At 40.7% G+C, this 24,620-nt stretch overlaps 1 protein-coding gene across 3 annotated transcripts in view; it reads right to left on the bottom strand.

Moving 5' to 3' along the window:
* The window catches only part of NUP210 (nucleoporin 210), a 2,490,054-nt gene that overhangs the window by 808,257 nt on the left and 1,657,177 nt on the right, over positions 1–24,620 (bottom strand). For all 3 annotated transcript variants that reach the window (XM_044078102.1, XM_044078101.1, XR_006365597.1), the window contains one exon: positions 10,927–11,085. In XM_044078102.1, coding sequence (XP_043934037.1) covers positions 10,927–11,085 — 159 coding nt within the window. The remainder of the gene's footprint in view (positions 1–10,926; positions 11,086–24,620) is intronic.

Consider the following 24,620-nt stretch of genomic DNA (forward strand, 5'->3'; position numbering starts at 1 on the left):
TGAGGCATTCCCTCACAATGACCGAATTCTGAGTAAAAATCCTTAGAAACAGATCTAGATGTAAATCCATTTTTTTCCTGTAAAAGAAAAGTTCTTTGAAATGAAGTGTCTAGCACACACCTCAGGAGCACAATCCTATGTGAAGTGATCAGAAAAGACTTTTGAATGTTCTCTTGGAATTCCAGCTTGTGTAAGAGATCTCTTACCCAAATAAGAAATTCCTGACACTTTGAAAGAGACCGCAAATATATGCAAGTCATCTAAACATGGAAAAATGAGGATACCTTGTAGGCTGCAATGAGCTATGACGAGCCAGACACTTTGGCAACACTCCTGGTACAGTGGATAGTCCAAAGGGTAAGGCAGAAAATTGAAAATATGATCCAAACACTAACACATAAAAACTTAAATGCCTGAAGTCTGGATGAATAGGGAAGTGATAGTCCATTAAAACAGTAACTCCTAGCTAAAAAATAACTTTCCAAAACAGGAAAGTACATTAAAATAATAAATATTTTATGAGAAAAGTTCTTCCCAAAAGGGAACTTATCTGTCGAGCAAAGGAACAGCACAAGCCGACCATCGATTCTTGAAAGCCCACAGAGGAGCACTCTCTTCAACAGAAAGAAAGCTCTGAAGGGCTTGAATCCCAAACCAGTCTTTTTTTAGTCAGCTCAACTCAAACTAAGGGTTTGGACATTTGGAAGGTGCCTTAAATTTTGGAAGCTGGCCAGCTCTTATATCCTATAGAACATACAACCCATATAACTAATGTTACTGCAGCAGTGATCAATATGATCAACAACAGCTACAAGAAAACGATATATTATCAGAAAAAAGAAAAAAATTCAGGTACATTTAACTCTAGTCAATCCTGGGAGAGGGAACATGGAAGACTTGCCTGTTTAGTCACAAAGTTCCATTTTCCACCATTCTACACAGAAAAATATATACTTCCAAAATCAGTACAGCAGATCATAACATGTAAAGTACCTCTCAATTTAGGTCACAGATACTCTGACACCCGGGGAAAAAAATCAATGAAAAAAAACATTCCTGGACAGCTCTGACCAGCATTCCATAGTGGGTGCAAAAGTACCCTGGCAATCATGGCAAACTGGAATCCAATTAGTAAAGGGAAAAACAGGGCTAGGACGGAACTGTTCCTACACTTGGACAACATAATATGTGATGCTGAAAAATATACCATTAACTGAGACACAGACAAACTGACCTCCATCCCCAGCTTGCCACTTCTAAATAAAATGCTGAAGGTGAAACTAAGTGACAGATATGAAGCTACTAAAATTAAAGCATTAAAGAGCAGTTCCTTCTGGTATACGTGTATAGTCTGCCATAAACTGAACAGCCTGAAAGAAGCATCTGAGGGTTGTTGATGACATTTTTTTTTTTTGTATTTTTATCTATTTGTTAAATGGGTAAGCTGAATGGACAAAATATCCTTTTTAAGGAGATGACCCAGGAACACTGTCTGACTAAATGACTTGTTCAGTCACACAGCAGCCATATGGAGGCAGAAGGCATCAAACTTGTACCCCTGATTACAGAAAGTGGCTTGTTATCAGCTCAGCGCCTGAATCCTCTGTTCTAACTGCTAGACTCTCAGCAGGAACATTCTAGACATCTCAGACCAGTGCTAACAGTGAGTGTATATACCACCAAGCAAACATTTTCAAGTGTATCTGAAAAGGAGAACCTAGGCAGGACTGGAAATAATGGTCAACATCAGAATAATTTCTATATTTATAGAACCTAATACCTGCTGCTATACTTGTCATAAATCAACTTGGAAAGGTGCTTTCATTGTCAGCAATTTAAATATTTATTATTTGACATTTTATTATCAGGAATGTCAAACTGGACATAAATCCAATGTTCAGTGGAGGCCTTGGAAGAAAAGCTCCATAACACATAATTAAAATAACATACATATATGATCTTGAAAACATGCCAGTAGCAAAATAAATCACAGTAAAATATCCAAACAACAACAATAGAAGAAAAAAGCATGATTACATCACAGATAGGCAAAAACATATATATATATATATATATGCACATACAATTATCTAAGCATATTTGAATATTATGGAGAAAGAAAAAGTAATACTGCTTCAAAAATAAGGCTTAGGTCTGAAATGATACAAAATCAGCTGTGAGAACAGCTGCCAAGTGGTATTTAACTTACTGAATACTTGGTGTACTTCAGCATCTGGACTATCTGGGCCAATGCTGAGTTTAATCATCAGTATACTTTATTTGCATTTGTTAACTATGGTAGAGCATTGTTCCACCTAGACCTTTTTGAAATTCAGCCATGAAGCACTGTCTGCTTAAGTGACTTGCTCAGAGTCCTAGTAGGCAAATACGGACTGAGGGAATCAAGCCATGGACTGCAGGAAACAGGTTAGCAGCTCACAGCCTTAACCTTCTGCACTAGCTGTCAGACAAATACAGTATCATCTTTGTTGACAAAAAGTGAAAGCACAGTGAAGAAAACTGATCCAAGTACAGATCCTTGAGGATTCCAGTAGCAGTCATTTTTGGTTCTGGGGTGGTTTTAGTCCTTTTTATTACTTTAAGTAAGCTTAGATAAACACTTACTGTGATGAGTAATATTCAATCCACAGCCTCTATGTTGCTTTATAATGAATTGCATTACTGACACCCAAAGCTGCAGTATTTTCAAGGGTCTATGTTAAATAAACGAACGCTTAAAATGGCGAGTACAACATACTCGAACACTTTTAAGCGAACATTTATTTAACAGACCGCTCAGAATATCGAATTACACAACCCCGAAAAGTTTTGTTTGGCCACCTACCCCTCCCAACTGCTACAGTACACACAAAAAAAAAAAGAAAAAAAAAAGAGGAAAACATACTTTAACGTTACTGCGCCCCCCCCCCTCCACTTAAATATACCAACTATGAGACCACATAGCGCCGTTAGCACTAGCTTACATGATATATTACGTCACATACTTCAGTGCTGGCCAAACAAAATATTTCAGAACAACGGGAGTGTCCGACTGAACATAGGTCCATTTTCAGCAGACGCCCGGGGAGAAAAGCTCCACAGTTAAAATAAACAGACAGTGGTTACATTGGGTTACATAACAATTAACAATTTGATTAACATAGCAATTAATTACAAACATATTTACAGAGGAAGAACATAGTACATCAGTAGACAACTAGAAAGTGAATTGGAAACAGTCACACACCTTGTTGCTGGTTGCGATGCACTAATGACAGAGGGACTGTATACTGAAAGGCATAATAATGTGGCGAGACTGTTACACTGGAGATTGTGCAAATATGGTATCGAAGTGGCTGAAAAACACTGGAAACATGAGCCAGAAAGAATCATAGAAAATGATGAAGTTTACATCACATGGGATCACTCAATGACAACGGTTCAAAAGACAGATGCTAAAAAAACTGGATACAGTGGTCCAAGAAAAGAAGACAAAAGTAGCATTGATCAGTGAAATCGCCACACCCAGTGACAACAGTGTCTTGCGTACAGAGAGACACAAAGTCATAAAATACCTGGATCTGCAGGCAGAAACGAGAGCCATGTGGAAGAAAGATACCCAGACAGTTCCAGTAGTAGTAGGAAAAACTGGTCTTATAAAAAAGAATTTACAATCATATTTAGATATGTTACCAATTCATGTAACACCATACAAATTGCAGAAGGAATCATTACTGGGCACATTGCGGGAGCCGAAGAGCACCTTTGGCGAACATCAAAGAGTGAAACAATACTAATTTCATGAACTTTAATCGTACTTTGACTTACGAATGGGGTCCATTCCCATCATGGTATTAGAAACCCAAAAGACGTGGAGAAATTAAAAAAGGCAAACATTTTGCACATTTGAAAATTTAATTCTAAACAGAGTGCTTTCTTCTGCATCATGATTTATCTATTAGTTCCTTGGGAAATAGAGTCTCAAAACTAAACAAGGCCAAAATATTATCATACTGCAAGCAAAATAAACATAGCAGAAAAGATGAACTGCAATATGGTTGCTTCATAATGATAGATGTACTTCTCTTCTCTGTTGCAGTATTCTTTACATGACAGAGTTGTCTTCCCTGGTGACCCGACACCAGCCAGTATACCGAAGTCTTTTACTACTGCAGGGTGCGCAGTACCTCTCACATAGGCAGCTATCGGATGTAGACCATAAAAGTGACGTACACGTGCGCCATCCTCAGAAGTGAAGCCCCAGATGGAGAGACAGTCCAAGGAATAGTGTCAGTACATTCAAGAACAACAGGAAGTGGGGTAGGAGAGAATACTGCAACAGAGAAGAGAAGAACATCTATAGATATGGCAAGTTCTTACACAACTATTCTACGTCCTTCTATTCATCTTTTGCAGTATTCTTTGCATGAGGGATAATACCAAAATTCATGCAGAGAGGGAGGTGGAGTTAGCTGAAGAATTTTGCAGGAAGCCATGAAGGATGGCCCTGACAAACCCAGCCCTAGATCTGTAAATGGAATCCAGTTTATAATGTTTGGTGAAGGTGTGGACAGAGGTCCAGATAGCTGCTTCGAGGATAGAATTGGTGTCTAGTCCCTTGAGAAAAGCATCAGAGGAGGACACTGCTTTGGTAGAGTGAACTTTGATAAAGCAGGGAGGGTTTTTTCCATGGTAGGCAAAGCAAAAAATAATGGATTTGGAAATCCAGTTACAAATGGTCTGTTTGGACACAGGCAATCCCCAGAGCCCTGGGGTGAAAAGAAACAAATAGCTGGTCAGATTTTCCCGATAGGTTTAGTTTTGTGAAGGTAAAATCTGAGTTGTTTATGCACATCAAGTGTGTGTAAAATCCTCTCACTATTGTTTTGGGGAGAGGTGAAAAAGGTTGGTAAATGAATAGGTTGGTTTAAAGACAACTCATTAACTACTTTGGGCATAAAGGAGGGGTTGGTGCAGAGGGAAACCCTATCTTTGTGGAAGACCAAGAAGGGGGTTGAAGCCATCAGGGTCTGGAGCTCGGAGACCTTCTGGCGGAAGTTAAAGCTAGCTGTAGGTCTAGTTTTCCAGGTGCTATTTTTTAAGGAGCTAGAGGAAGCTGGCTTGAAGGAAGCAAGGGTCAGTTTCTCTAGCACAGTTGGATCATCAGCAGGATTTTCGGAATGAGTGGGAAGGGAGGGAATTTATATAGAAACTTCCCCTTCCAGGATATTGATAGGGCGTCCACTTTGCATGACAGAAAGTGAGGTTCTCTGACACAATATTTTGGAAGTTGCCTGTTCAGAGGGGAGGCAAACAAGTCTATTTGAGGAATACCCCACTGGTGGACTATGTCCAAGAACACATCCCTGTGAAGCATCCATTTGTGGGCCTGTGTTGTGGGGTCTGCTCAGTGTGTCTGCCACAGAGTTCTGATTGGAAGGGATGTAGACTGCCTGAAGGGAAATCTGAAGTTGGTGGGCTAGCTCCCAAACCTGTAAGGCTAATCTGCACACGAGGTAGGATTTTCTCACCCCCCCCCCGACTTGTTTACACACTACAGAACAGTCATGTTGTCGGTGTAGATCCGCAGCCATCATGGGTTGAGGAGGGATTGAAAGGAATGAATTGCTAGCATCAGTGCACTCATCTCTTTTACATTCATGTGGTCCTTTTCCTGAGATGGAAACCATTGGCCTTGAACAGTATGTGGGCCCAGCACAACCCCCTCAACCTGTGCCCAAAGCATTTATGTACAGGTCTTGAGTTGGGAGCAATAGGTGAATGGGGAGTCCTGGGTTGATGGACATTTGCTGTATCCACCATAGGCACTCTTTCTTTAAGCAAGGTAGGAGTGAGATTAGAAATTCCGGAGGATAATCATGTCTCCACACAAACTTCAAGAACCACTGAAACTTCCTCATGTGGAGTCATATGGCAGGGGCAGCATAGGGATGGTGGAAGCCATCAGTCCTAGGATTCTGAGCAATTGCCTAAGTGGTGTAGTGGAAGGATCTCTGAAAAGGTCTGACAGAGCTCCTGAGCTTTTTGGAGTGGAACAGACACTAACAGTTTGTCTGTTTGGAATCTACAGCCCAGAAAGAAATGATCTTGAGAAGAGATGAGGGAAGATTTTTTTAAGTTGATACTGAATCCTAGATGTTGTATGATGACAATGGCTGAGTGGAGGTTCCTCAACAGTTCCTCTGGGGAGTTTGTCTGGAATAGGAGGTCGTCCAGGTAAGGGAAGATTTGAATGTCCTGGAGTCTGCAGAAAGTGACTACTGGAACTAAACATTTTGTGAAGACTCTTGGGGCTGCAGAAACCCCAAATGGCAACGCTGAGAACTGAAAGTGCCAAGATCCCATAGAGAAATATAGAAATTTCCTGAACTTGGGATGATTGGGAATATGTAGATAAACGTCTTTGATGTCTATGGATGCCAGAAAGGCTTGTGGGAGGATAAAGGGAAACAGGATTTGAAGGGTGAGCATTTTGAAGGAAGGAAGGAACTTTTAGGAAAGTGTTGAAGAAAAGGTCTAGGATAGGTCTCCAGGGGCCTTCCTTTCTGGGAACTAGGACCACACGAGAGTAGAAGCCTGCTCCTTTTTTGGGTGTGGGCACTGACTGTATGGTTTTCTGTTGTAGCAGGTCTGCTAATACTTGGGGAAAATGGGGTATCTGATCTGAAGGTGGTTGTGGGATACCCCTGAATGGAGGCACTATGTGCCAAGCTACAAATATCCATGTTTTATGATGTACAGGACCCGGGCGTCTTGTGTTATGGATTCCCAGGCTGGGAGGGACAGAGATAGGCGTGGGGGGTAGTGCAAGGGAGTCCGGAGGAGCCATGAGCCACCTGCTCTGTCAGAAAGGGGCTGCTTGGTAGCATGGGCAGAGGAGGGAGCTGAGTAGTGATGAGGTTTCTTGCTCCCCTTAGAGGGTGTGGATTGGGAGGGCTGGGATTGCCTGTGGAAGAAGACCTGTTTTGAAGGGCAGTTCCTGTGAAATTTTGGAACTGGAGAGATCAGAATATGTTTGAGGCCTTTTAACACCTTGCTCTTTTCCTGCAGTGACTTGAGATCAGCTGAAGACTTGCCATATAGGGCAGAGTTGTCAAGGGGAGCATCCAAGAGCTTCACTTTGATGCCCTCGGGGAGCAGCTGAAGTCTCAACCAAGCAAACTTTCTTAGTACTAAAGCAGAAGCTACAGCCCTGGAGGAAGCCTCAACAGCATCATAGCAACATGTTATGGAGTGTCAGGCCATGTGCGAGGATGCAGCAATTAAGGAAGAGGCCAAGCCTTTATTTTCTGAATCAGGCATGTCAGATACTATTTCATATAATTGTGACATAAATTCCAGGGAACACTTGGTCATATGGGTTTAGTAATTCAAAGCCCTGAAGTGTAAATTTTCTTCCCCAGTTTCTCTAGTTGTCCACTGTCTTTGTCAGAGAGGAAGAGAGAAGTGGAAGAAAGAGACCTTGAAGCCTTGTTAGATTCTACAGAGATGACGAAGGGGTCCACCACAGGAGCCTTAAATAGGAAGTTGCAGTTACTGGGACTTTACAATATCTGTCCAGATTCTTAGGGGCCGGAGGCTGTGAGTCAGGGTGTACAGAAGGGGGAAGCAAAGGAATCTAGGAAAGCAGGGATAACCAGACAGCTGGCCGAAGGGCTATGGGCCTCAACCTGGAGGGGGTCGTAATATCTCTTTTGTAGCTCAGGCATTTGAGAGCTGTCCCATTTTAAGTGGTCTCTCATTTTTAAAAGGGTTTCCCTGAATGAGATCTCCTCCAAAGGAGAGTCCATCCCATTAGAATCTTCCTCTAGAGAAGTGTAGTCTAAAGGGGAAGGTATTTGTGAGAAGTAGGCTAAGTAATCACTGTCTTCATCAGAGTAAGAATCTTCCTCTGAAGTAGGCTGCTGTTTGACCCTTTTTCAGGGGAGGTAGGCTAGGGGAAAGGAGGGGAAGGCGACCCAGAGGTAGGCCTTAAGGCCATGAAGGCCTTGAATAATCCCTGGGCAAAATTTTGCCACTCTTTTTGAGGGTCTTGAGGAGGGGAGGAATGCTTGGCTTTTTGCTTTTTCTTAGCAGGAGCATCCATCCGATGCAAAGTAGGGGGTCAGACATAGGCCTGCACTCAAGCACATCTGAGTCAACTTCTTCCTTCACTATGATCTGCGTGATTTCCCTAGGGCCTTCCGAAAGAATGAGCCTTGGTTCCCCAAGAACACTGATATCTGGTGTCTGTGAAGCCTCTCTGGATGTGCTGGCATCTGGTTCTAAAGTGACCTGTAAAACTGGCTTGGCCTGAGGATCTGGATCTGAAGCAGTGTGTGTCTCCAGGCTATGATGCACCTCAGGAGAGACTTCCATGGGGACGGACACAGCTTCAGCTTTGGGGCTAGGCCTTTTTGCCTTCCATTTGGTAGGCTCGGTTATCTGGCCAGAGGAACCCTCCATCATGCTTTTAGTAGATTGCAAGGGATGAAAGTTGGCTACAAAAGGTCTTAGGAATGAAAGACTGGCAAATAGAACAGTTTTTATGGTCATGGTGCTGCCTAAGATAAAAATGGCACCGAGTGACTTATCCTTGGTGTAGAATCTGTCTTCCACAATCACACTTCCCTTTCTTGGATGACATTAACTCTAAGCAAGGAAAATACAGCAGCAAATGACACAAAAGGTTCCCCAATGGGGCATTTATCTTTAGTAGAAATGTGTAATTCTGGAAAAATAGGGACGCCCGGGACTGGCGATCCGACTGGTGGCAAAGAAGTTCAGAGGATGGTACGTGCGTCACTTTTATGGCCTACATCCGATAGCTGCCTAGACAGATGTACCACTTACCCTACAGTAGTAAGACTTTGGTATACTGGCAGATGCTGGGTCGACTGCACAAGCAACTCCCTCATGTAAAGAATACTACAAAAGATGAATAGAAGGACATTTCACTGTATAATGAACAAGCAGTGTTAACTGCATCTGCCTGTGGGGACCAATATTTTGTTCCTGAAAGGCATTTCCAGCCCCAGACATAAAAATCAGGCAGGAGTGGCATAATGGGTAAGGTCTTTACCTCAGATGAGGGTAAGGCAGTTCACACAGCCTACCTTGACCTAGCAAAAGCATTCGACACAATACCCCACTCGGGCATCATAGAAAAGCTCACCAGCTTAGATGTAAACCCATATGTCACAAGATGGGTTGCAAACTGGCTCAAGGACAGAACACACAGGGTTAGAGTTGCTGGTGCCATGTCAGACTCTAAGCCGGTCACGAGCGGTGTCCCACAGGGCTCAGTCCTGGGCCCCCTCTTGTTTGGCATTTATTTTTCTGAAGTGCAGGCAAACATAGGGGGATTGTGGCTGACAAAATTTGCAGATGACTGCAAACTGGGCACCATAATTGACACTCCATCAGACACAGACATCCTCCAGAAAGGTCTCATAGAAATGGATAACTGGTGCCAGAGCCATGGCCTTAAGCTAAATGCCAAAAAATGTATAGTCATACCCTTTGGGAAAAACAAGGTAACCCCTAATTATCACATAGGTGGTAATCCATTAAACACGGAAGAAGTTATCAGGGACCTGGGGACCCAAGTTGACAGTAACCTCTCTTCTTTTGACACTCACATTGCCAAAGTGGTTAGGAAGACCTTCTACATTGCCCACCTGATCATGAAGGGATTCACATCCAGATCAGGAGAGGTCATTGTACTCCTGTACTCTTCACTTATAAGACCAATGATTGAGTACAACGCCCATTGAATGTACCTTACCCGACACCTGCAGCAGTTGGAAAGACCCCAAAAGTTCCTCACCAAAAGGATAAAGGGGCTCAAACATATGTCATACGATGCCCGACTGAAGAAACTCCAGCTCTATTCAGTCGCATACCGTCTGCTCAGAGGTGATCTGTGCCTGACATACAAGGCCATGTCCAACCCGAATTAATGGACATGCTCCACCTCAAAAATCCAAATCCACCAGAGCCACGAGAGCAAGAGACTTAAACCTCAACACGGATATAAATAGGACGTGCTGGAGGGACAGATTCATCACCCAGAGACTCCCTACACTATGGAACAGAATCCCAGTCCATGTGAGGCAGAGCACCTCACTGACTCTGTTCAAGAGAAATCTTGACGAGTGGATGGGAGATCGTAGGTTTACCCCGGGAATCATCTCTGTATCACTGCTGGACAGAGGCACAGCAAACTAATAGGTATAGTATTCTCATCCTAAGGGGTGGTGAAAGCCACACACACTCTGGCTAGGCTTATAAATGCCCTAGGGCAGATAGCCTAGTATGAACCTATGAACCTATGAACATATACAAGGTACATGGTTTGGTTCTGACATCTGGTTATTGGCTAGGCTTGTGATAGCCTGCAGACCAATAACCTAGTATTTACTTATAAAATATAAAATGAAGGATGCAAACTACCTTTGAAAAATATAAAAAGTGTCAGGGCTATCTAGATGAGAAAGGACTGTACAGACCAGCTTTGGCAACTACATCTCCAAAAGGTCTTGCAGTTCAAGTGCTTACAGTAGCGAAGGTAAAATGCAACAAAAACAAATGTGTGAAATGTCACACACTCTTCTGATGACTAATAAGAGTAGGAAAAAAAATCTGGAATTGTATAACTATGCAGTTTATTTTCTGAAATAAAGAAAATGAACACACATTTGTCAAAATCTAGAGAATAGTGTAAACAAAAGTAAAAGTAGCTATATGCCACCCACATTCAAACAAACTAGTTCCGATGACTGTACGTTACTCTGTCTTACTGGAATACCGGAAGATTGCAAATGCTTTAATTTTGTGTGTTGCCCATTAGACAGACAAGTACATGCTTCATTACCCAGGTATAAAAGAACACATTTTAACCAGTGATGCATTAGTCCACTATACCTGAATCTGTACTTCATCTGAAAGTTCAGAGGCACCATCTTCAAATGGTTTGGTAGCAGGACTAGTGGCTTTCATAACAACTTTCAACCCTGTTCGACCCTTTGTTTTTGCATTCACATTCATAGCAAAGTTATTTTCAGCGGACAGCTTAACAGAAGCCTAGGATGAAACAGACACAGCAACATTCATTAAGAAGCAGATGCAACAATTCATAATGCAAAACAGATGAAAACAGCTAACACTTCTGGAAACCGTTATTTCATACTAAAAGATACACACAGCCCACTCCAACTCTTGCTCATCTCAGAGCCCCCCTCCAAATAAAAACTGGTGTTGAAAATCATCATCATCTTGGGTGTACACTCCATTCAGTCTAGTCATCACACTGACATGTCCCTCAGTCAGAAGCATGTTGAAGTAATGGACATATTCTAACTATACTGGCTGCTATAAGAAGGGGCCTTGCTTATACATACATACATACAAATATTTCAAGCAAGGGCATTAAAAGCCCATCTAGTTTGCTTATATACCATAACACTTGTTCCCATAATAAGTGTCCAGGCTGTTCTTAAAAATATCTAAACTAGTACTTGCTTTAATGTAATTTGGTAGTCTGTTCCATGCATCAGCTACTCTGTCAAAGAACTAATTAGTACACTTCTCATTCCTACAGATTATTCTACCTAAGTTGTATGATGATTCTCTAGTACTTTTTGATAACCCCAAACATTCCCAGAGGTAGCTGTCTCTACATGTCCTATATACTTGAATAAGAGCTCCTCTTAGATATCTATAAGAAACACTGTACAAGCAGATATTTTAGTCTTTCATAATAACTTAAATTTTCACATCCATGGATGCCCTTGGTGTATTTCCGCTGTACTCTTTCCAGTTTACTCATGCTTGTTTTCTTATAGGGTTTCCATATTGTTATTCCATCCTCAAGTTTGGGTCTAATGTAACTAACAATGACTTCATCATTTTTGATTTTCTAGACTTTATAAATCTTTTTATACAACCTATAGTTCTATAACTATCATTAACCAATTGGTTGATATGATTAGAAAAACTCATAGCTGAATCTACCCATATACCAAGGTCCTTAAATGAGTCTACAGTTTCAATCGCTGTGTGCTGTATTAAATATTCACCTTTCAATTTATGCCTACCAAATCTCGTATGCTTAGTTTTTGATGCATTTATCAGCATATTATTCTCCTGTGCTTAAATGGTCGATTTAGTCAAGTTATTTTGCAGACATGCCTTATCTGTAACACATGTAATCAGTTTATCCAATTTCAGGTCATCTGCACATAGACAGTAGAAAACCTCAGATGAAAAAGTTAAGTCTGAAAGATACAATTTAAACAAGTAAGGGCCTAGGACAGAGACCTGTGAGACATCCTGACTGTAACCAAGGATTTCTTCTGTCCAGTTGCTGTATGATACTTGCCATGTCCTATTTTAAGCCATGCAGCGACCCATCTTATCAAGAGTACATCAATACTTAGTTATACTAATTTATTGATCAGCGTTTTGAGTATGACCCTGTCAAATGCTGAAGTTAAATCTAGATAAATTACATCACAGCACAATTTTTCATTCATAGCTGTTATTATAGTTACAGAACATCATGTTACAGGTAGTAATAGATCTGTTTTCAACATATGCATGCTGATTTATGGTTTCAAGTCCCAAACTATCCAGCTCTGACAGTAACGTATCCAATATCACCTTCTCTATTATTTTTACACAACATAAAAGTAGACTTAAGGGTTTATGTGACTTGGAGTTTGTCCTACTCCCCTTTCCCTCGAAGACAGGTTTAATAAGCGCATGTCTCCAATCTTGAGGAATCTCCCCATATTTATATGGCTTAGTGAATAATAGATATAATGGTACTGTAAGTTCTTGCTGAAGTATTTTCAGGTCATTGTTACAAAGTCCATCTCCTCCCTGTGCTTTGTTTGGATCCAGTTTACACAGTTCGTTTTCAATATAATCTAATTTGATTCCAGTATCTGGGGTTACCTGGATGTCACTAGGACAATATATTACCCCTTTTGTGGAGCCAAACTGTTTTGCATAAGAGTTTGCAAATATATCTATAATATGCTGTGTCTGAGAATAAATTTTAGAATCTTCACTCAATTTATCATTTGTGCGTCTTTACTCCTTCCACAGCTTATGTATCTATAAAAAGATTTCCTATTATGCTCAATATCTTTATATAAATTTTCTTCAAATTTTACTTGATGTTGTCTCACACTATGCTTAATCAGTTTGCCCAGCTTGTTGATTTCAGTTTTCAAAGTTGTAGTTCAACCTTTCTTCCATTTCTAATATTTGTTTTCTCTCTCATCTTAATCAGATATCTTGTTGTTATGGAAATATATCCCCCTGATGTTGAATGCCTAGATCCTGATGTTAAACTTTTTTTTGATTTTTTGCACTCAAAAAATTTCTCTTTCAAAACTTTCCACATTCCATCTGCAGTTTTTCCACCAAACACCTCACTCTTGTTAGTTTTACACAGTGAGCGTTTTGCTTCCATATAGTGTGCATTGTTTTAGATTTCAGTTTGACAGAATTATCTAGCAAGAAATTAACCTTTATAACCCCCATGATCACTGCACATCAATGGTGGCAAAACTTGACTTGAAGCAACAGTAATTTCTTTAGGAACACAAACAATATCTAGTACGTTCCTTTCCCTGGTAGTTTATTTTACAATCTGAAGCAATTGTTCCTGAATATACGTTGTGAATAATTTCCTTACTAATGTTGTTGAATCAATATTATTCCAGTCTGTTTCTGGTAAATTTAAGTCCCCAGCTAATATTATTCTTTCCTCCTGTGTTTCACGCAAGAAATTTATGAATTCTAGGTCATCTGCACTTGACTTTGGTGATCTATACACCAACAATTGTTATATGTTCCAGGGTTGTGTCTATTGTCACAGTTACACAGTCTATAATACTGGTGTTATTACTGAACATGTAATAATCACAGGTCCATAATTATCTTTAATCCCTATCATAACACCTCCACCTGATTTTTTTTGTTAGAATGTGTGTTACAGTAAAAATATTTACACCCTGACAGAACTGCTTTCCAGTCATTGTTCTTTAACTATGTTTCACAAACAATAACATCAATCTTGTGGGAACGTAGTAAATTTTCCAATAAAAAAAAACTATAACAACCATCAGACATGCATCAAATGTTGCTAGCTATCTGTGAACTGTTAAATTTTCGACCTGGCAAAAATCCTGCCTAGTGTTTGTCAAACATATTTGCTGCAAAAATTCTCTTCCCTGATCTTGACGAATGCAAGCCATCCTGTCTGAACACGTGTACCCCAAACTAGGCTTGGATGCTCTACACATTTTCAATTTTTAAAACAGGACATTTGTTCCATGTAGGTATTTACCCAAAAAATCTTTTCATTCACAGTGATCTGACCTTGACAGATTTGTGCTGGTAAAGTTTCACAGAAGACGCCACACCTAAAGCAAGGTTACTCAGTGCTGTTCATTCCATGAGCTGACACACTAATCCAAAAAGTGCATTTCCATCTCATCCTCAGTATTGCAAATCAAACCATAAAGACTGTGGCTGTAGTCCCAAAAGATGCAGCAGTAGTGGTACTCAGAAGCATGCTTGTGTTTCCATTGATAGACACTCTGCTTGTTTCCTCCCCAGTTATGCATTAATTTATTAATATATGCTATTTCATGCTATTCACTTTATATCAAACTATTCATGTCTGTAACACGTATAGCATAATTCACCTCACCTATGCTTGTAAGTGTATATAATGGATTACCCTTGTTAAAATGCCTTTGTAATGGAGCTTTTCTCTCCTGGCCTCCACTGAAAATAGGCCATTTAGCCCAGTTGGACCTTTCGTGGTAAGCAAATGTAAAATAAATAAATAAATGCAGGCAGACTGAGCCTGGACACTAAGTCACCAGGCCCAAAAGATGCAGAAGGGTCAAAGTCTAGACAATGTAATCCAATCTCAACCAGTAGGCAAGGAGCGCAAATTCTTAGGCTCTGACCAAGAATGTGAAAGACCGACACTGGTGACTTTCCAACCCTGTACCTATGAATTAAATCCATCCTCTGCTACCTAGTTAGGAAAGGATTTCTCTCAGTTTATGGTTCTCCTTTCTCAGGATTTGCACACATAGGACTATCCACTGCAGTGACAAATTCATTGAGACCTGAATGGTGTTACAAAAAGCCAGTCATACAAGTAACGGAATACATGGAAGTCATTTTCCTGCAAGACTGACTAAAATGGACAACAACTTGGTAAACACTCTGGGGCTGCAAAACCCAAATGCCAACACTTTATAATGAAAGTGACACCCACCCACAGTAAACCTCCTATATGGACTCTAGAAGCTGATGTGTCAAAAGGCATCCATAATATCCAGTAACATAATCCAAACAGTCAGGAGAAGACCTTAAAGCCTCACCACTTGGAAAAGAATGTAGAGGATGTGCTGCATGACTTCTCTGGTATCCTAAATGAGAGGGAAAGTGTTTCCCTTCTCTGGAACCTGAAGAAGGTGGAAGCACACCACTTCCTCCTGCTCCTACAGGGAAGGAAGACCCCCTGTTGTCTATTTTAACTTTTTTTTTTTTTGCAAACATGACTGAATAATTATAACATCCAGCGCAATGAGTGCAAATATATCAAACAAGATGTGATAAAAATGAGTTACAAAATGATAATACATTATCTAAAATGCATTTGCAAAATGCATAGTTCAAACAGTGTGGGACACTGATATCTTCAGTAACTAGTGTATTTAAAGCATTCACAAAAGAAGGCATAGAAACACTTGTGGCAACTTATTAGCCTTAGATATACTTAAAGAAGGTGCAAAGAGATAGTTAAACTATTCTAATGTGCGTTTACTGAAGAGCATTTCAATGCTGATTTTTTTTTTCTCCATGCAGCTGACCATCGGCTTCTCTCCTTGTTCAATGGGTCTATCAGACCTGTCTTAGCTGCTCAACCTGACCCACACCTGTAGATGGTGAGGAGACTAAGGATGCTCAAAGCAGCATCCTACCGATGCCAGATAATGAGCCCTAGATCCAGCCCCCTTGTAACAACCTTGCCAACTTCACAATCACTTCCTTAGGGAGGTGCACAGACAGTCATTTGACTAAGTGTCTCACGGCATATGCAGCATGGAGCTTCCTAGGCCATCTCCCTCCCCTCTAGAATGGGTGATCTGACATCTGCCCTTTGCATCTGTCCTCCTCCTATAGCACCTCAAGCATCTCTGCCTCTAACTGAACACAAGCTGTCTAAAGCTCAGTAGGGGTTTTATTCTTTCTGTGCCATGGGGCTGATCCCAGTGTGGATAAGGACCTAGCTCTTGCATGCCCTGCTCCCATTCACTTAACTACGTATGCAAGTTTACATTGACAGTAATACCACAAGCTGTGGAGCTGTGATATTATGTGGCAACTTCCACTGAGAAGCTATGAACAACATTGACATTGCTGTGAATTGCATAAGCCAGTGTCTTTTTTATATAAGTAGACACCTGACAATTGGCAAATCTAGGAGTGTTCAACCCTTTAACTTGCAGTGGGATAGGTTATTCCCATGAAATATTGTACTAGCCTAGATGCTGCCCTCCAAATTAGCTGCATGGGATTACACTCCCTAAACTAATGGAAGCTATATGCACCAGGAGCCTCATGACCTGTACATTAACTTCAAGATGTACACCTATAGACTTTGATTTTTTGCTGAAGTCCAATATCCTTTGGAAGCAAAGCATTGGCAATGCTTCCATAGTCTGGGTGAATGACTTAAGTACCTCAGATGCTCTAATAACAAGTCTGAGCTCTGCTCCTGTTGGAACACAGAGCAATGTGACTTGCAAGAAGACTGAGCATTAATCTCATGTAACTTTATCAGCATAATGCCTTAGGGTATTATAAGTCAGGTGGAAGATAATGTTCCTACCTAATAATGTCAAAGATAAAGGTGGATTCATTTAGTAAATACCTCAGTAATGACCTGATGGCATGTCTAATCTAAAGTAGTACCGGTGCTCCTGTGACTGAAAGTGCTAACTAGCCTCCAAATACTCAAGGATGTTACAGTGGTTACAGAAGCTATTTGCTGAAGAACATGAAAAAAGTACAATATACTTTTTCTCACCCAAGAAGGTTACCGCAACTTAAACTCATCAACTTTAAACTCCAAAGTGTGTCGTTTAAACTATATACATGCGTCATGTCTGTAGCTTTCTTAAACTATCAAGCTGCTACAGGGGGCAAACAATGCCACACACTCTATAAAGCCAGCAATGATGACCTGAACTGATATACTGCTTGGTAGGATGTGCAACCAAACCACTTTGCTTCTAATGTGGCCTATAATACGGGAACTATGTCAGGAGTTGCTAACATTTTATGCAGTGTGAAAGAAGAGGAGTAATTAACATTAAATCAAGTAAGTCTGCACCACTAGTACTGTTTGGTGCAGCTATCAATTTATCTAGGACCTTCTTTTTACTATCCGATATGAACTGCATGCTGGATCTAATTTTCTTCAGACACTTATAACTGCTTGGGGTAGGTATGTGGTGTATAGTGTAAAGCACTTTTGGGTTCTCTTCACAGTGCATACATACCCCAACAGGGACAAGTGGGCTCTTTTTCAGAAGTGCTCTCTTATAAACAAATTTTCCCATAAAGCTATGAATGCTTTCAAATTGCCTGTCTTTGACTGTCCTTTTAAAAAACTCCCTTGGGAGGGATTCTTCAAAACTGACAAGAAATTGCTGCAATATACTGGCTATAATCTCTTTTTTTTTCGATCTCCACAGGATCTTGCCTGATGGCTCCTCTAACTGCACCCAATCAGCCCATTCATTCTTTAGGAGGGAAGCTGGGCATTGCCAACCCATGTAACAGCCCTACAAGCCTCATCTTTTATGCCCAGGAATACCTATAAGACCATCTGTTCCTCAAAAGCAAGCATCAGGTGGAAGGCAGTGAGCCACCTTGCTGGTCCTGTGGCATTGTCTACCACTCTCCCGGTGGAGACCCACTCACTTCTTAGTAACGACATGCTACAGCCACAAAGAGTATGCCTCTCCATGCTGAAGCCCCTTGTTCATACATGCATACCATGGCAGTGAGTGTACACAGGTTGTTACTCTACGGGTGTTAACACCTTATGCTCCCTTAAATGTCACCCAACTGATGAGCCAAAACTGCCTTCCTCAAAGATGGGTGAACTTGCTGTGACTGTTCAGTCCTGTCCTCCCCTGCCATCTTTGTCAGATGTCCAAGCCACTAAAAAAACTCCACTTGCCTGGGCCATAGTTAGGGCTTTATTTCATATGCCACTGGAACAGAGTCAGTGGCTGAAATTTTGGCTCAAAGTTTAGTTTCAGAATTTATAAGGGAAACTGGCCTATAATCTTCTACCTTTACGTAGTCTTTCCCCGACTTTAGTGACACTATGATTCTGGATTCTTTTCAGGATTGCGGGATTGTGCCTGTTGCAATTATTTCCCCAAAATAAGGACTGCAAACAGGTTTGTAATACATCTTTTAGTACCTTTCATAGACTGATTGTGATGCCATAAGGTCCTTGTTTTATCTTCTGGGAATATGTTGACAGCACATAACATTTCATCTAAAGAAAGGGGGTTAAAAACTTGTAACAATTCAATGTAGTAATGACTACAAGAATACCTAAAACAAGTTAGAAACTTTACACTGTAAGAATCAAGTAGATTGCTCAAACGTAGTGAAATTTTGCACATCCAACCAACACTAGCACACATCAGGCATAGAAAATAATTTAGGTATGGAGAACATTAATTACCTCAGAAATCTTCAAACGTAACAAAATTAAATGATGATCAAGTTTTATGTTGATGTTCTTCAGGTTTCCCAATCCTACTTAGGCCCCCCTCTTTCTTGAAAGCAATACCAGCGAGAAAATGATGAAGTAGAGTTAAGGGAGGTTTTTTCATCAGCATGGTCATTCTCAACAGTATTCATGTCTGAAAGATACTCCATTTCTAGTACTTCATACTTAATTTGCAGTTATGGCAATTAACTGTTGATGTACTTTTTTTTGGCAGAGCTTCAGGTGCAGGCATGCAGGATGTCCTCACTCTCTTTGGGGTACGCCTGACTAACTTTGGGGATTGTAGTGAATTTCCACAGTCTAACTTGTACTTTTGAGTGGCCTTAATCTGTGGAAGGGACTTGCTGGGGAACATCATCGATAGTTCCTTTCACTGACAGATGTGGTTCTTCTTCACAATTCAGACTTTCTAATTAAAATGTCACTTCATTCAAATTGCTTTCACATTGAATTCTGTTTTATATGCATATGTTATATGCAGTATGTCAGGTACTTGAAAGACAGAGTGATGGTATTCTCTCAAACAAAGGCTTGGGATACTTGCTAAAACATTGTTTTTTCAAACACCTTTATTAAATTATTACTTAAGACATAGATAAACATACATTAACAAAAAGGAAAATAAACCATTTTAACATTTTTCAATTTAAATACAATATACATCACATATATTTTATTTGCTACTATCAACAGTCCAACATTACAAAAAAAATTGCTGAATCCCTGCTTTCCCTTAAACTTCATTCCTCCTCATGAACATTATTATGGATGTATTGTTCCCACAATCTCCATTAATTTCTATGTAATTTGCTCCTTACGTTTTCTAAAGATCTCTCTTCCAGTTCCTTTATTTTTTTATAACATCCAATACCTCAGATACAGTTGGTGCAGATTTTCAATACTTCAGATAAAGCTGGTGTAGATTTTAACTTCCATTTTATAGCAATTGCTTTTTTGGCAACCAATAGAATTAAACTTAATAAGGCCTTGCCATACCTAGGCAGTACAGATTCTGTATCCCACATCAATATTTCTGACAAAGTACACTGTAGGGGAATTTTAAAATTTGCCAACTCATAACACATCAAAAACATATGTTCAAAGTTACCTCTTCTCCATCACAACTCCAACATTTGCTATCTACCCAAGGAAAATTTCTTTGAAGTCTGCTTTGGGGTATAAAATACTTATGCACACACTTCCAAGCAACAATCTTAAACTTTCTGGATATGGTTGCATGCTTGGGAGCAATACATATGTCTTCCCATAGTTTCCTTGTACATTGTTTTTCCAGTCTCTCTTCCCTTTCTTTTCTAATCTCGTCTGATTGATTCTTAAAGTTATCATGCAACATTTTACGTTCCCTACCAAGTATCCCTTTTTTAATAGCTGCTTCTGTTCTTGATTCAACCGAAAACTCTACTAGAGCCAGTATTTCTCTTAAACTTCGCCTATCCCTTTCTCTTTGCGTATACTCTGAGATCGAGCCCTGGTAGGAAATGCAGTCTCTAAGCCACCAATCCAAATATCTCCTTGGCCTCGTCCCACTCTATATTACCTTTGTAACTTGAGTTATTTGTTCCCAATATCCAGGTTTCTCCAGTAAACTCCAACCCCCTCATGCCCATTTTCTGTACCCCTACTTGCAGTCATCCCTAATGGCAAAGTCTCTTTTCTCCATTATGTACTGGCTTAGTTTTTAGAGTACATTCTGTGACTTAATGAATATAACATTCTGTATGGTTATTATTCTCCTTAAATGATCTGCATTCAAAATCCTACTTTCTCTCTATTTCTTAAACTTTTCCTTTGCTTCAACATCATCCCTTTCTACTTAGAATTATAACCTTCTGCTTGTGTTATGTACATGAACCTTAACTGTGTAGCTCTAAAATATTCATTCAAATCAGGTAAACATAAACCACCTTGTTCTATTGGAAGGATCAACTTATCCCACTTAACTCTTGCCCACTTTCCCTCCCAGATAAATTCTTTAATTTTTTTTATTAATCACTGACCATAATATTTCCATGGGTTGATAAAAGTATGCCTGACCAGTATACAAGACTAAATGACTAAAACATTTTCACTGCTTGTATTTTACTAACTAAATCCATAAATAAGTGTTTTCAGTTTCTCAAATTTTGAATCATCTTCTGCTTAGTCTCTTCTCACATATCCTTTTCTGCCATAACAGAATGTTTTTTTAACACATACTCCTAAATACTTCATCTTATTATTTCCCCATAAATATGGGTATTGCTGAACCAATTTGTGTATGGGTACATAATTTACAACTATAGCCTTTGTTTTCTCTTCATTAATTTTATATTCTGAAAAGATCTGAAACCGTCTTAAGATGTTCCATAGCACTATGTCCTTTTCTGGATTTATTAGGTAAAAAATATCATCATCTGCAAGTAAAGCCAACTTTTCTTGATTACCATACCAATTATATCCCTGTATTCCTCAGTCCCTTATTTTATTTGCCAATGGCTCTAAATAAAGCAAATAATAGAGGGAAAGAGGACACCCCTGCCTTATTCCTCTGATGAAACAGAGCTTATCTGAGAGGAATCTTACCACTTTAATTCTTGCCTCTGATTCTTCAAATATCCTACTAATTAACCATTATATGGTATCAGGGAAAGCAAATGCTTCTAATGCCCTAACTCATAAAATCCCAGCTTATGTTGTCAAATGCTTTTTCGTCATCAAGACCCATCAACAACAAAGGTATTTTCTTACATTTTGCATCCCTCTGGATCATCATTGTTCTATTAATGTTTTCAAATGGTTGCCACCCCTCCACAAAACCACACTGATCCATATATCGATTTTGTCAACACCTCTGCCATTGTTTAGCTAGTATAGACACAAATACTTTATAATCATGGTTTAAAACTGAAGTGGGTCTACATGACTAGTAAGTAGACTCTCAATAAAAATCAAAAGACCTCCCAAGCTGAAATGCAGACAACCACCACCCCCCAAAACTACCCAAATGACATATAGCCCACAAAATCAGTGTGCCACTCATCCTCAGTCCATAAGGCAAAACAACGTACCCAACACACTAGTCATAGGTGACTATAGTCAGGCACACTGATGTCCCACTCACCAGGCTAAACAAGGAGAAAGTTACTGTCAGCTGCCTGTTGGATGCCAGGATAACGCACGCACTAAGGTCACTCCACAAGTATAAATATGACTCCGTCATTGTCCATGTTGGTGTGAATGACCTGAGAAGTACCTCCCTGAGCTCTCAGATCTTGCAGCCCAGGAGGGTATGACCCTAGCCCTGAGTAGCATCCTGCCATCGCCCAGAATTATACCACAGTACAAGGACAAAATGAATGACTTCAACAATTGGCTAAGCTTCTGGTGTCATTCAAAGGGGATCCAGTATCTGTCTGCCTGGGACGACATGGTCGACAGACCATGATGCTTTGCCAGAGATGGCCTGCACCTGTTGCTCCTGGGGTTCTGGATACTGGCTAAGGCTCTTGCTACCCCTATAGTGCCTTTTTTAGACAAGGTTCAAATGCTAAATTCACCACTGTAGCAGGTAAAAGCAAGCAAATTCTGAGGGTAATGCTACTCAATGCTAGAAGTCTAAACCTCAAAATGCACTCACTGGAGGCACTACTTAAAATGGAGAACATCGACATCTATGCAGTGACAGAGACCTGGTTCAAGGCTCCAGAGAGCACCCCTGCATTACCAGGCTATAATTCATACCACACTTTTCAGCCACCTAACCTGGACCAAAACACTAAAGGCGGAGGCATGTCCATATTCATTAAGGATATCCACACTTCCAGGCTAGTTGCTCAACATAATGCATCCGAAATTATCCAAGTGCAACTTAACACTGGGCAAGACTGTAATCCAGGTTGTAGCTTCTTACAGCTCCCCCACCATGCCCCAGGATTCCCACTCTTCATTTCTTAAGATACTGGAAACTATTAAGCTACAACCCAATACCTTAATTATGGGTGATTTCAACTACCCCACCATCAACTGAGAAAACTACTCATGTACCAACTCATTCGCTCAATGTTTTCTGGAATTCATAAATTCCAATGCCTTGGATCAGCTTGCCCACACCCCCACCAGGGGCAACAATATCCTGGACCTGGTCATTACCAATATGGGTAACTGGTGTTCCACACCATAGGTCAACTCCTCGCTGGTCAGATCCAACCACAAGCTAATCACCCTAGATATCCATATCCCACCCCACCCCTCCATTATGGAAACCACAGTCAAAAACTACTCCAAAGCCAACTTCATGCTTCTTAAGACAGAAGTGACAAACTTCATGACACCCATGCAGATGGAAAATAGAGGAACAACTGCTGAATCTTACACAAATGCACTGTACGTGAATGCATGGATCGTGCCATCCCCAACAGAACCAAGAGACTATCCTCCAAAAAAAGGAAGCCAATCTGGTGGTCCCCTGCCATAAACAAACTCTACAACAGAAGGAAGAAGCTGTTGCAAAAAAGAGTAAAATCCCAAGATTGGAGGAACTCCCTGGTTAGCCTGAGCAAGAAGCTGAGATCCCTCATAAAATCCTCTAAAGCCACTTATGAAAATAAAATTGCCATTGATTCTACAGACAAAAACAAAGCATTCTACAGCTATGTCAAGAATCTCAATGGCAACACTCAGATCTGCTCTGAGCTACAGCACAATGGCACTAAATATATAGAACCAACCGTTATTGCCAACATCCTCGCAGACAGGTTCACTGCTAATCTTACCCCCCTCTCACTCTCCAAAGGGCCCATCTTAATACCAGAAGAATGCAAAACCCCTGTAATCACAGATGAAGTAAAGACCGCACTCTCCAAAGCCAAGAACACAGCATCCATGGGACCAGACAACCTCTTAGGCTGTGTACTGCACGAACTACAGAATGAACTGGCACCCTACCTAAGTACCATGTTCAATCATAGCCTCACCTCAGACTATGTGCCTACTGAATCGCACACAGTGAATGTTATCCCACTCCACAAAGGGGGTGCCACCACAAACCCCGGAAACTATCGCCCCATTAGCCTAAAGAGCCTGGTCTGCAAGGCCATGGAACGTATTCATCTTGGAGCTTATAAACAAAGACATAGGTAACCTCCAAACCCTGGACTCCACTCAGTTTGGGTTTGTAAAAGGTAGTTCATGTCTACTAAACCTGATTGACTTCTTTGAAGCAGTCACTAGAGCCGTAGACAAGGGCAAGGTAGTGCACACAGCCGATCTTGACCTCGCCAAGGCTTTTGATACCATCCCCTACTCTGGAATTATAGATAAACTCACTAAACTGGGCATAAATCTGTATGTCACAAGCTTGGTGGCCAACTGGCTCACTGGCAGAACCCACACATTAACAGTAGCCAACTCCAAGTCCGACTTCAGACCAGTGATGAGTGGAGTACCACAAGGTTCGGTCCTGGGTCCTCTCCTGTTCAGCATCTACTTCTCTAACACAGAAGGTCTTTGGCTAACAAAGTTCGCAGATGACTGCAAACTGGGAGCAATAATAGAATCACCTAATGATGTAGACGGTTCTACAAAAGGGCCTCACAGAGACAGATGCTTGGTGTCAAAGTCATGGCCTCAAGCTCAATGCCAAGAAGTGCACCGTCATCCCCTTTGGGAAAAACTCAGTACCCATGAACTACCACATAGGCAGTAGCTCACTAAACATTGAAAGTGTGAGAAGAGACCTTGGGACACAGGTGGACAGTAGTCTCTC

Source organism: Protopterus annectens, chromosome 7.part0 (genome assembly GCF_019279795.1).
Source record: "Protopterus annectens isolate FY-2018-M chromosome 7.part0, PAN1.0, whole genome shotgun sequence".
Taxonomy (NCBI): domain Eukaryota; kingdom Metazoa; phylum Chordata; order Ceratodontiformes; family Protopteridae; genus Protopterus; species Protopterus annectens.